Source organism: Zophobas morio, unplaced genomic scaffold (assembly GCF_036711695.1).
Source record: "Zophobas morio isolate AGI-343-1 ecotype UQ-CSIRO unplaced genomic scaffold, CSIRO_AGI_Zmor_V1 ptg000011l, whole genome shotgun sequence".
NCBI classification, from domain to species: domain Eukaryota; kingdom Metazoa; phylum Arthropoda; class Insecta; order Coleoptera; family Tenebrionidae; genus Zophobas; species Zophobas morio.
The window spans coordinates 3,402,920-3,418,141 of record NW_026972116.1 but is presented as its reverse complement, the minus strand read 5'-3'; the positions used below and the strand labels follow the sequence as shown (position 1 = coordinate 3,418,141).

General features: G+C 33.7%; 1 protein-coding gene across 3 annotated transcripts in view; it reads left to right on the top strand.

Moving 5' to 3' along the window:
* LOC135126680 (zwei Ig domain protein zig-8) overlaps nucleotides 1–15,222 on the top strand; it is a 208,207-nt gene that overhangs the window by 177,024 nt on the left and 15,961 nt on the right. For all 3 annotated transcript variants that reach the window (XM_064052751.1, XM_064052750.1, XM_064052749.1), the window contains exon 4: nucleotides 13,445–13,741. In XM_064052751.1, the coding sequence (XP_063908821.1) occupies nucleotides 13,445–13,741 (297 nt within the window). The remainder of the gene's footprint in view (nucleotides 1–13,444; nucleotides 13,742–15,222) is intronic.

The following is a 15,222-nucleotide window of genomic DNA, read 5'->3' as shown; positions in this document are numbered from 1 at the left end:
TTCTTTATGTGCTTTTTTGTTGTTTACAAGTTTAATACTATTGTTAGTGTATATTCCTCTAGACACTAATAAAATTTGCTGTGAGAATAAAAATTATAAAGATGATTAGAATTTTAATAGGCATTTTTCATAATAAATAAATTTGTTCATGTTACTGCACTATTCTGACTAATAGTATTTATGAAATCGCCAAAATATTGACCTACAATTATGGCGTACGTTATGTAAACATAATTGTACGTATGTTTGTGGCCAAGATCACTCTCTTAGTGAATGATTATGATTTATTGCTATTGAGTTCCCAGCTTCTCCAAAAGAAGGCAATTTATTTCTAACACATTTTTCAGTGTTTCTGGTGTATTCATCATGACACAAATTGCTCATGCCGTAAATCGGCACGTTCCAGATCAGAGTTTGACCAAGTCATTATACGGCGTGTTCGTTTTAATGCGATAACCTATAGCTGTCGTCTTAACCACGTTGAATTAATGAGAGCCTGTGCTCTTTCGCATGCGGAGTGCGCCCTCGGAGGGCTCCTGGCTCAGCCCGCTTCGTTACGGAGTCTTGATGACGGTACAGAGGGCGCGACCTGAATACGCAATAATAGAGCGTGTCTGTCTAGTTTGCTTGTATGCCCTTTGAGGGTTGCTGACTTTTTTCGGACGCTTTCCCGGATAGTAGAACGGGAGATAATACAAGATGGCCAGTCAGCATTTAAACGGGTTTAATGAGGGTTGTTTGCCCGAAAAACGCTCTTTTTCAGCGACTGTTGTTCCACCTCATGCCGAATTTGTGTCTCATAAGCTCGGCGAAATTCCCTTAACAACGTCTTCATTATATAGAGACACCTTTCTTTTGCTCTTGTTATTTGATCTTTTATTCATACTTATTCTTGAGACGTAGAGCAGATTCTGAAAGGGCTTTTACGTTTCCAACAAAATGCGTTACACTTTTATTACCATCTAATAAAGATCTCTTGTGGAATGAAAGTAAAACTTAAACATTTGAACTCTGCAAAGCTGATTTGAATTTTATGCCTTCTTTAAAGTGCCTATATTTTATTTATGGATTTCTAAGTTGTACTTGGAATTCTCGGCTGTGCTTAAAATGTACTTCATTCTGCATGCACTGATGCATGGCACACTTCACCATCCATCGTCGCATTTCTTGTTCTCAACTCCTTGACAAAATGAATAAAACATTTTTCTTATGGCTGCTTTAAGCAACGACAAATTTCAGCAGAAAAGAACAGAGTCTAAATTAAATATAAATCACCTCGACTGAAAACTGTAAATCTGTTTCCGGGATTTCTCTATAAATCTGCAACTTTTAACTAACCACCAGCCAAAATCTTTTCTTTTGTCTCTAAGTACTAACATAGCTTGAGATATAGCTAACTGAAGCTGATGGTGTCCAATACTAATTAAATCCTGCACCGTAGGGCGAGACGAGCATTTTTGCCTTAGAATTTTTGATTTATAGATTTAGTTTTAATTAATTAATTAATGACAGTTTTGTTTCAAGAAAACTACAGTTCACAATATATTTTGAATTCATTTTGTTACAAATTTAGTACCATAAGTATAAATGGACAACTGAAATGCACATACCATAAACTGCAAGCGGTATAGCCTTTTTATGGCTATTAAGACCACAACAAGGGTTTTATAGACAGGTCAAATATCGAGCTCGTAGTTTAAATCCGAACGACCGAAGGGAATGAGGATTTAATATAACGAGATTTTTAAACTATAAAACCCGTGTTGTCTTCAAGATTTTTGTAGCACTAACAAAAATTCGTTCAAATAATGCTTTTAAATTAATTTTTAACCCAACGTAATGGAAATCTATGAAAAGCGGATAGTTGTCAACGAAAAGATTAAGGGAAAATGTTGGTGAACAAAATATTGAAATAGTATATTAAAGAACGAGTTTCATAAGGCAAATAAGTAAGGCATCAATCCAAGTTTATGGAACGAGCGGCGATACCGCGAGTTATAATTTATATAAAGGACGAGTGCCACAATAGCCTTATGAACGAATTATTTATACTATTTATTCTACTGCGCACGTTTTTTCGCAAAATTTAATTGAAATTTGAGTTTTTTTTTAAATTGGGGAATTTTGTCGTAGTTGATGATGGGTTGGTATGACATGAACCAGGACACATTTGAAGTTCGAATTTTCACAACAAAAATTGTAATTCGAATCAATTCAAGTTTTTGTACGTTAAAATTGGTTAAAATGTCTTGTGAAGAAGTGAGTGAAGTCCTTACGCCTCCAGAAATAGGCGAAATTTTAATTTGACATTTAATTCAATTCAAATTAAATAAAGTAAATAAACGTCAAAAAAAAGTTAACGAGATTTGTTTGGCAATAAATTTTGTATACTATTCTGTGCAATTTCCCGTATTTCGGGAGGCGTAAGGACTTCACTAACTTCTTCATAAGACATTTTAACCAATTTTAACTTACAAAAACTCGAATTGATTGGAATTACAACTGTTGCGAAAATTTGAACTACAAATGTTTCGTGGTTCGTGTCATACCAACCCTTCACCAATCACGAAAAAATTCCCCAGACTTAAAAAAACTCAAATTTTAATTAATTTAATTTGTGTTGTGGCACGAATCCAAGTTTACAGAACGAGCGGCGAAGCTGCGAGTTATATAAAGGATGTTCATAAGGCCATTGTGGCACTCATCCTTCATATAACTCGCGGCTTCGCCGCTCGTTCTATAAACTTGAATTCGTGCCTTAATATTTGCCTTATGAAACTAGTTCTTTAATATACTATTTTTCATTAAAATCTCGACAAATATTCCGCATAAAATTTAGCAAAAAGGGAAGTAAATGCGAACCAAATTGTTGTCTAGAAATCAAAAGTTGATGATGATTAAGTGGACGAGGTTTTTACGTATTAGAAAAAGGAACAAGGAATTAATGAGGTGCAGAAAGACGTTATTTTAGCTTATCTCGATGAAATGGTGAGTAGCAAATGCTTTGTTCAACAACAAAATATCTAATTTGAATTAAATGTATTATAGTGAGAGAAATTATATCCAACTTCTTCATGGCCGGAATATACAATGTTGAAAGCGGCATTGTTCCTTATTTGAAGAATCTGCTGTTGGCTACCATTCAAAAAAATCTAAGGTGCTCACATTTTAGAGAAAACTGATAAAGAGTAGTTGTTTGTGAAGTTTATAATTTTTCTTTATTTGTTTATATGTAGACGTAGAGCAAATGATAATTGTAGGTTGCTTTAGTGTTCGGTAATGCCGAAGCATGTCGTAAAATAGAATTATACAATATGAATTTTGAAGATATTTAAAATTACGGTGACGTTTTAATTGTCAATATATACCAGATACCAAAACGCATCAACAGCCAAAGATTTATATAGACGTTATTTGGGCCTACGTCCCACTAATGCAGCGATTAATTCTTTCGGTGGAATTTTCAGAAAGATTGCAAGATTTTTAAAGTTGAAGACTCACAGAGTTACACCGGACTTGCATTCCGCCACAGTTTAGCAACTATGTTTGCAAATGCCGGTACAATTTAAATGAACAAATTTTAAATTGTACAACGTAACTAGCATACGGTATGGCAGGTGGAGACAACCTCCTTGAAACGATATGGTAGGTCTGAGTCTTCAAAAGTTGCGAAATTATATATTGAAGAATCTGTTGAGGAAAATATCAGGACTGCCCAAAAGATATTGAGAGGGAAAGTACTAAGGCGAATCTTGCATATAATGTAAAAGTTAGCAACAAGTACTTCCTGCTGTCTCTCACAAAATAGTGGAAATTTGTATTTTAATAACCGTACTTTTAATTTTGATATAAAAGTTGAAATAGAATAAACGTTGCTTAAATGTTGAACCGTATTTTAAACTGGCTGTAAGATACGTTACCCTTGACAACATATCTTAAGAGAATAACCTATTTTTGATGACAAACTTAACATGCACTGTAGAAACGGTTTAAAATGTTAGTGTTAGAAAAAGAACATTAAAAAACTGATCACCCAAAATAAAAATTTTAAATTAAATGTTGTTAAAACGTTGATGGAAACGCCAGTATAATTAAAACGGAAAATAAATTAATAAAAATCTCTCTAAAGTAATAACTAGCAAATATATTGGCCTTCTAAAAATGACAATCACACGACAATTTGATACACTACAAATTGATCTCAGGTGTACAATTAGAGTTGTAAGATCAACAAATCAATCGATGTGAGCAGCATTTGTGTCATCTACGCTAATGGCACGGAACTAGCACGAATAGTATAATAGTATTTATCTGATCAATATACATAACGAACATTGTCGCGACAAACACCTTATCGCAATAAATTTTGCTAATCCAACATGTAGGCCACATTCTGTAGAAAAGAATATGAACTGACTAAGTTTACGTTTGAACAACGTTGGGAAATATGAATATTGAAAGCTTATTTGAAAAGTTAGTGCCATATTGCCTAAATAGTTCGGAGTTTGAGAAAATGTTTTGGTCGAACCAAGCGCTTACAAAATTATAACGAATGTTCCATTGAAAAATCACTTAGAGAAGGTGTTGGAATTTCATTTGATACAAACGGCATGTCTGTTCTTATAATATCTGTTTGGCTGAAACATAACCTGTTATTTGCTATACGTTATAAGAACAGACATGTCGTTTGTTCAAATGATATTCCAATGGCTACTCTGAGTGATTTTTCAATTGAACACTCGTTTTTTTTTATTTATATTTATAGCTTTATTTACAGAAGCATAAAAATATTGTTATGACATGATTTGAATAGAATGAAAAGTCATTAAATTGAATGGAATTTAATATATCCTTTTAGGAGTCACCACCATTGATTTGAAGAAATAATACTGAGATTACAGTGACATCTTACAATGAATTAAGATATTCCAGATGTCTTCTTTCCTTTTTCCTTGTTACTTTTAAAAGCATTTTTTGCTCAATAACAATTCAAACGCTTTTCACTACATTATTGCTTTCTTCTTAATTTATTTTGTACAAACCGAGATTTTTTGCTAATTTTGAATAAGTTGCTGTTGATTACGAGTATATAATGCTAGCAATGTCCGAAAGCTTTTAAGTATCGGTATATTTTTTGATGGTAAAATAAATTTATTGCAACACCCAAAAAATGTGTTATGTTATCAGCGTTATTTACGTTATCATCACAAACATAATTCATAGCTGCCTCGCTGTATTTAAGCGTTTCAAAATGAGAGCTTTATGTAAATTTTCCATAATAAATTTAATACATTATCAGGCTATTGTTTGGCCAGTGTCTGAGTTATTTGTTAAACAAAGTTATAACATAAATTCCTGCTATTTTTTTTTTCACTTTAAAACGCTTTTTCTAAGTTCGTTAGAATAACTTCACGTCTTAAAATAAAGTTTTCCGTCTGAAAATTCCTAAATATTTGAATTAACAGAAAAACCGTTTTTCCAATATTGCAAATTAAAGAGCTGAAAGTCTTGCCTACCCTTTTCTATTTGTATTTATATTCGTAATACCACGACCAAATAAGAGCAAAGTGAAGTGTTCTCAGCGTCTTAGAAGTTTGTTTGTATTGTCCTTTATAAATGCGCATTCGCTTTTATTTTATATTGCAAAATTCATTTCATTACAATAATGTTTAATTTAAATTTAATTGAATGTCGAAAGATAAACATTTAATTTAATTTAGATTCTTAAAACAGGTATTTTCGCTAAACGACTGACGAGTCGTGTTTAATCTTTTGTTATTTCAGCGATGACATTCTTTGTGTGTGGGTTTTCTACGCCAACCACATTTTAGAATGCGTGGAGCACCTACTCATTCTACATACTGAAAAAATAATATTTTCATGAATAAGCGAGACTTTTCATTTCATATAATGTAGTAATTATTTATCTCTCCACTTAACAATTATTTTGTATGTTACATACGAAACAAAATGTTTCTGCACCCACATCTCTAGCAACAAAACAATTATTAAATGTTTTAGAAATTTCAAGTCAGTATTAATAAATTGCAAAACAATATTTACACAGCAACTAAATAATTTATACATATTAAAAAAATTTTATTCAATGTTAATTTTTTAATGCGAGTATATTTACAGATTCAAATTGAATCTGAAGGAAATCGTCGCTGTATATTTGGATAGAATTCGCAAGTGCTTGTGATAAACCCATTCCAGCTATCTGATTTCCAGTTTCATTTTAGTTGTCATAAAAGAATAAATTAGATGTTAATTTGGGTATGAAAGTGTCGTTAAGAGCCCGGAACCCGTCATTTTTCAGAAGACAATTCCAGTTTGCTAACCATAATCATTAAAACTGGCAAAACATAAATGTCCCAACTTTGTGTCTCCCTCTTTTATCCTCTGTTACTGTGCATGCCCGTAATTTCAGATTCTAAAGACGTTAACCGTTAAAAACGGTAATCCTGCCATGTCTCCTCTGATCTTCTACCTCATTTAATTCGAAGTTTTTTATTGTGTAACAGCAGCCAACCCCACGATTACACATGCTCAGAGCTACTACGTCTCATAAAACCTTTTGTTCGTACGGACAATAATTAAAAACACGATTGTTTACAGTTTATTTTTTAATGACGTACTCTGCTGGAATGTTCGAATTATTTACCGCTGACGATAACGTTTTCATAATTTAACCTAATGACCCGCGAAGGCAGGGAAAGCGAAAACAAAAAGTTCCCTGTGATAGATGATTTTAATTTGCAATTTAATTTATCGAAAGTAAAAAATATATTCGGTTAGCTTTCCGATGACAGTTCCTTTGAGCCAATCCATTACTGATCAAATAAGTTTATGGACGCAATTTATTTAATGGATCTTGATAGTATCAATAACTCTTCTCTTATTGTGGAGAAAAATCAAGCCCAACGCTTCACAACTTGAGCCCTTTCAGATTGGTTCGTGCTTTCATCGTTTTTGACTTCTGCCTCCATTAGAGGCATTTACTGATTATTGTTACCAGATAAATAAATAAATAACAAACTGTCTGCGAAAGGAATCTACGATGTTCGTTTTTTATAAGATCGTCTTTTTACTATAGGTTAACGACATTTTGGCAGTATCTACTTAGTTATTATAATAATTAATGACAATGATAATGATACTAATATCAGCAAATTAAGAATAATACTTCTATTAATTTGTGTAGTTTAATGTTTCGATCGATTAATTCAGTGCAGGATCTAAAAATATACAAATAAAAATACGTAACATCTACAACAGTAGTAATCACGATAGTAATATTTTTGGTCAGTGACCGGTGTTAAAACAATAATAATTATACTAATATTAAAATCGTGTATTAAAATAGAGTATGGAAGCTTGTGAGGCGAGAGAGGGTGGTCACACCTAGAATATTGTTCAAAACATCTTGTCTTTTATTGGAAAATAATAACCTTTGATTTAAAATGTCTTGTGTTTATGTGACAGCGACACTCATGTTTCAAAAAAGAAAAGAAAACTTGGATTCATGGCATCTTGAAAATTAAATTTTGAATCAGAAAGTAAGCGAATAATGTATGTTGGGGTGCCTATAAGAAAGCTAACTAGGTGATTTAAGCTGAATCACCTTGTATACATATAACTCTTTGTCAGTAATTTTTACTTCCATTCTGTTCTTTCAGTTTCACAGCTCGTGCATTACGAAGAATTAGATTTCTTCGTTTCAAAATGTATAGAGGCTGAGTACTGACCACTTTTCAGTGAAAGACAGAATACATTTATCAATTATTGTTAGTTGCCAAAATAAACAAATACGTTTTTAGGATCAACGTAAGTACTCCCGCTTTTCTGTTTCTGATAGACGTCAATAAAAATTTCACGCAAGCGAAATATTACAAAAACAACAACATATTAATTTAAAGAAATGCAATGAATTAATTCAACAATTCAGTAAAATTAACTAGCGTAAGTACTGTTTAAAATGCCTTCTTGCGCAGCATACATTTCGGTGCGATTTAAGCAAGACAACCAGACGTGGGCAAGTGTCTCAAAAGTTATTGAATATAGTCCCTAACGACTCTGTGATAGTGAGGTAATGCCCCGTCCTGCTGAAATCACAGCTCTTGTCGGAGGTTGAGAGGAACATTTTCTAATAACGCCAGCAAATCATTTTCCAAAAATTGTGGATACCTGTGTCCTGTTAAGTACCTAATAGCCAAAAAACCATCCCACACGTTTACGGAATAAACATTTTGAACTTATGCAATGTGGATTATTTTAGGAGTAATAGTAACAGTTATGCAGATTAACAACCCCGTTAACGCAAATGTTGTTTCATCGTTGAATAAAACTAAATAAAAGATTTTTGTCCAATTGTAGCTGATCTTGCATCAAATTACAAAATTGGATTCTTATAGGAAAATCTGCTTCTTTCAGATTTTTAACTATTACCTGGTAAGGGTGGAATTTATTAGCTCTCAAATTTTTTGAAACTGAAGATTGAGATGTTCCCACTTATTGCGCTATAAATATTTGGTCACACGCGGCACATTGTCGGCTTCAATTACGCGAATTTCATTTTTTGTACCAGTAGCGGTGCGTTCTCAATTTCTTGTTTCTTTCAACCAATTTTGTGCTATAGTTTTCTCGAAGTCTCTGAAGATTTTGTTGAATGGATATTGCCTAGCGGGATTTCTTCTTGCGTACAGAGTTGTTGCTGTAATAGCATTCTTTCCGCATTCTCCAAAAATTAAGATCACAACAACCTTTTCATCGTTAGTGTATCTGACTTGAATGTTATCGCTCGCGAAGACTAGAAACTTCTCCAAGTTCGAAAACTGACAACAGAATTATTGCGAAGTATGTTTTTACATTTTATAAAATTAAATTTATAAAAAGAATTTCATATGAGATATGTGTATTTTGTATTGTCCTGAAAACTGGTTAGGATCCCGTTATTATAATATTCAGTCCGTATATATAAAGCACAATTTCATTAGAAAATACAACCGTCATGATTCCAATATTAGCCATACAACTTCATTTTCTAATATCATACATAATGCTAATAAAGGATTTCTAATCAAGCCAGAACCAGAACAATACTACAGTTAACCTGGATAATAATGTACATGATTTATCACTCTCTATTTATATGATTTATAGGTCACATAAGACGCAAGAAATATGTCATTTTTTGAGAAGATAATTATTATCTAAGTTTAAAGTTTAAACTCAAGAGTATTTTGTAAAATGTCATATATTCAAACTGATCTCAAATAGTCATATACATATTTACAAAGAGGACGTTTCAACTTTTCGACGACGAAATATATTTTTTTCTAAGTCATTAAAAGCGTTTTGACCAAAAATTTGAAGCGCTATATGCAATACTTTGCATGTTCTCTACAGATCAAAATTGTAACAAATACATGTATTGAGGGGTGTAAGACATTATGGATTTACTGCTTACATTTCCACTAGGTGCGTCGTAATGCTATCGGAGATATCGCTGGTCTTCCTGTCCGAAGACTTGAACCTTTCCTATAAAGTGAAGTCAGATGAGATAATCGAGTTAACTATATATAGGTCTTACCGCTGTTGCTATTGCTACAGTGGGTGAGGATAGCAATTTGCGAGAAACTGTCACCGAACCTATTTGAAAATATGAAAAGTTCGTAACTTCTCGTGGAGACTGCGTTTTCCATAGAAATTTAGACTTTTTAAGACATAAATATTCTTGTTGGATTAGGCGTTCTTATTTAGGTGTGCGGCGCGTAAGTCCTTGCATTTAATGGGTACTGGTAGATCTAACAAGTGTTCTATTTGCAAAATTTAGTAAATCCAGCAGTTCCTGGTGTTAGGTGGAAAACTTGTTGAGAGTGAGGAGCTGTAGTCATGCCGCTTCTCAGGGCCGAAGGCCTATACCGATAACGTTAACTGAAAACCTTATAACATATTTTGTCTAGTTTGAAGAGTCACACTTTTATTCTAAGCGAATAGCTGGATTTCTGGCTAATAGGCAGTGCAAACCCACCCTCATCCATCTCCGTTACACCGGAACCTACACTTAGATATCCATCTCCAGTAGATAGGTTTCAAACCACGTTCCTGTGAATATGTAAAAAATATGTCCTTACGAAAGAGAAGAATCAAATTAATGAATTAAACAAGAATAAACACAGTAGCATTTTATGCGGCTTATGTAGTGTTTCTGCTAAAAAACGCGAGATCAATGCATGTAAGCAGCCCATTGAAATTGACATTTTGGAGCTACCGCTCTAAGTTAAGATTGGTTTTGAACAAAGATGTCTTTATATTGGCGCTAACCAAGTATCTAGTAAATTGTTTTCATAGCATTAATGCTTTAATTGAAACGTGGATACGTGATGGTATGTCAACAGGTGATCTGTTTAACACAACTAAGTGTTAAGTATGGGGTGATTTTTAAATTTCTCCTCTACTTTCAGCTGCACTACTGACGTACACGCCATGATTAACTACAGCAGAAACTTAAAAAATCACACGGTATATACAAGATGGCGATTTTATTTTAAGTCAACGCAAGAGAGACGGCTGTGTGTCATTGGTTATAGATTGAAACATTAAAGTATACAAATTAAATATAAGTATACGAACTTGACGATGTTATGCGGCACATAAAATTTATTATTTCATAAAATTGTTTATAAATATAAATCTATGTACATATACAGGGTGATTTCGAAATATATGCAATAATTTTAACCACGGTATCATGTATCGTAGTAATATGAAAATATAGAAAAAATTAATTAAAAATCAAATGGGGCAAAGCCCCCATGAAGTACCCTCCATACGAAGCCACTGATCCACCTTTTAAATGGGAATACGTTCGATTAAAAAAGATGTAATCACTTTCAATTTCATTTAAAAGTAAAACCGACTTTTTGCTGCTTATTATTCTTTCATGCATGCATGCATTCATTCATCGTTAAATGTCAGTGCGAAAGATTATTCGTTGTAGAAACAAATGGTGGCCCTGAGAAGGACCAACTTTTGGTAATGCTTCTTGGTAATCGTGATCTACTTTTTATTCTGACGGATGTTTGATTCTTGCCACAACGATTCCATATTGTTTATTAAAACAAAAAAAAAAAAGCAGCTTAGAATGCTACTACCTTTTTGCAAGAAATGTAGAAAATGTTGTCCTTGATTAGCATTACAGGCTTCAGAACGTCGCAACATGGTCGTTGATGGGCAAAAAACCACGGGAGTTCCACGAACTGTAGCGGCTACCACTTCCACTTGTTGTGGAACCTCGTTGATTTCCATTAACTAACTATTTCATCTAACTAATACCGGCCCACAGATTTATGGAAAACCGTTGTTGAAATCGTACTTCTTAACAAACGTGTGACTGTAGAAAAAAGTATTGCGAGTGAATCCGTAAACAGAATGCATTTTAAAAAGTTAGGGCGTTCACGACACTGCTGTAACAACCATTTGCAGTAAATTAGACAACGTGGACAATCAGCGGGCTCCAAACCTTGCAGTTTTTGAACATGCTATTGGTGTGGATGTGGGCTTGTTCTTTTAAAGTACGATGCACACAAACTGTGAAACTCCAACTTCAGCTGCAAGTCGGCGAGTGCTGATGTCGAGCTCTTCTTCGACGTGTTCCAAAATTTATTCTTCACCTTGCAGTATTCTTTCTGTTCAATCACGGCCACGATCGTGAGTTTGACATTGAAAGTACCATGATCTCGAAGATGCTGTACCACTGATTCAAATGTTCGCGCACACGGAATCTCGCGATTTGGAAAGCTCACATATCAGCGCCGGCATCAAAGTATGCATTTGTGATAAAAGAAAGTAAAATTTCATTGACTCGTAGGAGAGAACTAATTAATTAATTAAGCACACTCGGCCTTTTCCCAAAAAATATCGATAATAACAGGAACACTATAAGAAATAAAAAAAACCCATGCCACATTCGGACGTGCGATATTTTCACATTGCATGTGCGAAAGCTAACACGTTACGCGATAAACTAAAGTAACCGTGTACCAACACTGCTTATTCTTATTACACTAGCAGAGAAGGTTGCTGTACAATTTCAATTTTTTGCGGAAATATGAATATCAGGGGGAAAACCTGAAGTCAAATTTATAAAGAACAATTACAGGAGCTACTGTGTCATTCTATACAATTTAAGTATTACTTAGTACGAACAATTTTGGGGGGATGTCATCACCATGATTAGGTAAATTTTGGTTAGTGTTTTACCAGCTACACGATATTCCTAACATACATATAAAAGCGGTGGTTTAGGAGACTATCTGTCAAATAAAAATCTGGACAGACGGTAGACAGACAGACCGATAGAGAGGCGGGAGATTTTTTTTTTTCGTACTCTAGAAGTCAAGAAACGTCGAGAAAACATAAAATAATCAGTCGTGGACTCGATTACAATACTTCTTCAGCTACCGCTCCGGAAGTAAAATAAAAACTGGTTCCAATCCATCTTTTTTTATCACATTATATACACTGTATATATACTTATGGGATAAATGCAGTAATTGCAAAACTAATGGTATTTATTGAAAACACGAAACGCGAAAACAGCTCAAGTTCTATTTCTATATTATGTTTCTTCACCTCTTCAAGACATCATCCACTTTTCACCTGTGCCGTCACCGTCATACTCATTTTGTTTTAATGAAATATTCTATTTTGTGGTTTATTTTTGGAGTAGTACTCTTAAGGACCTTTAAAACAAATATTACATGATATCTTCAACAGTTTTTGAAATACACATTTTATATAACCAAAGAATATTGTACATAAACATCACATGAACACGTAATTTTTTTTAATAAAAACAAAATTGAAAATTAGTGGATTTTTTTTTATCAAGAAACAATTGGCAACTTTTGGAATGTTTCTAACTATTTTTTAAATTATGTAAATCATTAGATTGGAGCATAAATATATACATATAACAATCTCAAAAACTGTGGCTTTTTTCAAAAAGGTTTTAAGGACACAATCCACCAGTAACATAAAAAATACTGCAGTGTGTTAAAAAAATGCATATGAAGTCATAGCTCTAAAAAAAAGCAATTATAAAATACAAATTGACCTGTTTCAGCGTTTTCGACAAATGCGATGAAGTCATAGCTCTAAAAAAAAGCAATTAAAATACAAATTGACCTGTTTCAGCGTTTTCGACAAATGCGATTAGGTTTGAAATTACTAAATCTATTTCATAAGTAGTTTCCATTGTTGTATGTAGATTAAATCTCACAACTTACATCCTGGTCACAATTTTATGAATATTTGTTAATTAAAATAATGTATATACATTTGTCTCTAAGTGATACCAGAAAATGTAAACCAAAAATGTAAATCCTGATTGTAACTATCTTAAGTGGTCAAAATAATTAATTGCCTGTTTTTGTTTCAGAACCCATTACAGAGATCCTGGGAGGTCCCGACTTGTTTATAAACATGGGCTCAACTATAAACTTAACTTGTTTGGTACGTTTCGCCCCGGAGCCCCCACCCAGCATGTTATGGGCTCACAATGCTCAAGTTATCAACTTTGACTCTCCCAGGGGTGGCATTAGCCTTGTCACTGAAAAGGGCCAAGTCACGACAAGCCGACTCCTCATTCAGAAGGCCGTACAAAGTGATTCAGGACTATATACGTGTACGCCGTCCAACGCCAATGCCGCTAGTGTTAGAGTACATATCCTTAATGGTAATGAATTTTTCATTAATTAATTACCATGCAGAACCCTCATTATCGGCACATTTCGTGCTAATTTATTCGCATCGAACATGTTCACGCTGAAATTATCGTTGCATGTCTGAAATTCATGAGGAGTGATGGCTGAAACACAGGATAATCCTCTTGAGATTCGGACACGAGAGCAAATTTATGATGAGAAGGGTGAAATTATTAATATCATTGTTCCACAAATTGCTCCTGATATGGGTCTTTCATTTCGATAATTGGGTGATACTGTTTGGTATTGTCTCCTGTCAGTGGACTGTGAAACATTACACCGTTAGTCTCCGTATTAACGTCGACATCATTTATCTTAAGTTAACGTCGGTTTAAAAAGCACATTATTTTCAATTACGGAACGAATGGAATGTTTGGGCCGAGTCAAAAATGCTTTTATCCATATTTAATTCGGTTTAATTAGCTTTTCCTGCTATTTTTTATCATGTGGAATTTTTATGGTAATTTTTGAAATGGGGTTAAGAATGCCAACGAATTCCGTATTTCACCAGCTATTTTTTATTTTTTTAACACAAAAAATTATACAGGATTATTAAAAAAATACCTTAAATGTTCGCGAAACAAAATTTGTTACAACTCTAAGTTAAGGTTCATGAACATGATCAGCATTAACTCTCTTGAAGACGTTCGTATTAAAAGAAGTGGGGAAATTCTTAATCACATAATTTTTATTTTATCTTACCTACGACATGCAATAAGTTTTATTTTCAAATGTAATATAATTGAAACTTATAGGACGTTTTTACCGGTGTTTACAGTGTAGGGGGTATAAATAGAATACTGTTACGTTTGATCGGTAATTAAAATCGACGTGGGTAAAACAATTTATTCCTTAGTAATACATACCTATTACGACTAACTATACAGCAAAAATATAACAGCGAATAATTCTGACTCAGCTTAGCTCATACTTATTTATCGACTCCCCTGGATTAGACTAGACTAGACTGTTCCCGACAGTGATCCCTATTTAAGCAGCTGTACGCTTCTTCTGGAAAGATCCCGCCACTTCCGGTGGACCGTTTCCAGACTCTTCTTTATTCAAGTGCCACCGTCACCGATGATGAGTCACCGCAGACCTACTCACACGCACTAGAAAACCCACAGGCGTCATAGCGGAGTGTTAGGTACTTCGTAACAATAGGTTTATTTGAAAATCACCGTCGCTCTGAACCATAGTAACCATGATAAATCAATGCAAGGCATTTTTTTAATGAAGCAAGGAGACAGAAAATAATGATCGCTTCAAAAGAATATTAAATATTTGAAAATAAAATATTGTGTTTCATGTAAGTGTCTTTATGTGACTCATATGGACTTAATTCGTTTCGCTATCGTACGACATTTAATTGTCTCTACTCCGTCACATAAAGTATCACATAAACTTACATAATAATTTTTTGAAAACTGGTGGTGGGCCGCAAGTGGACTGA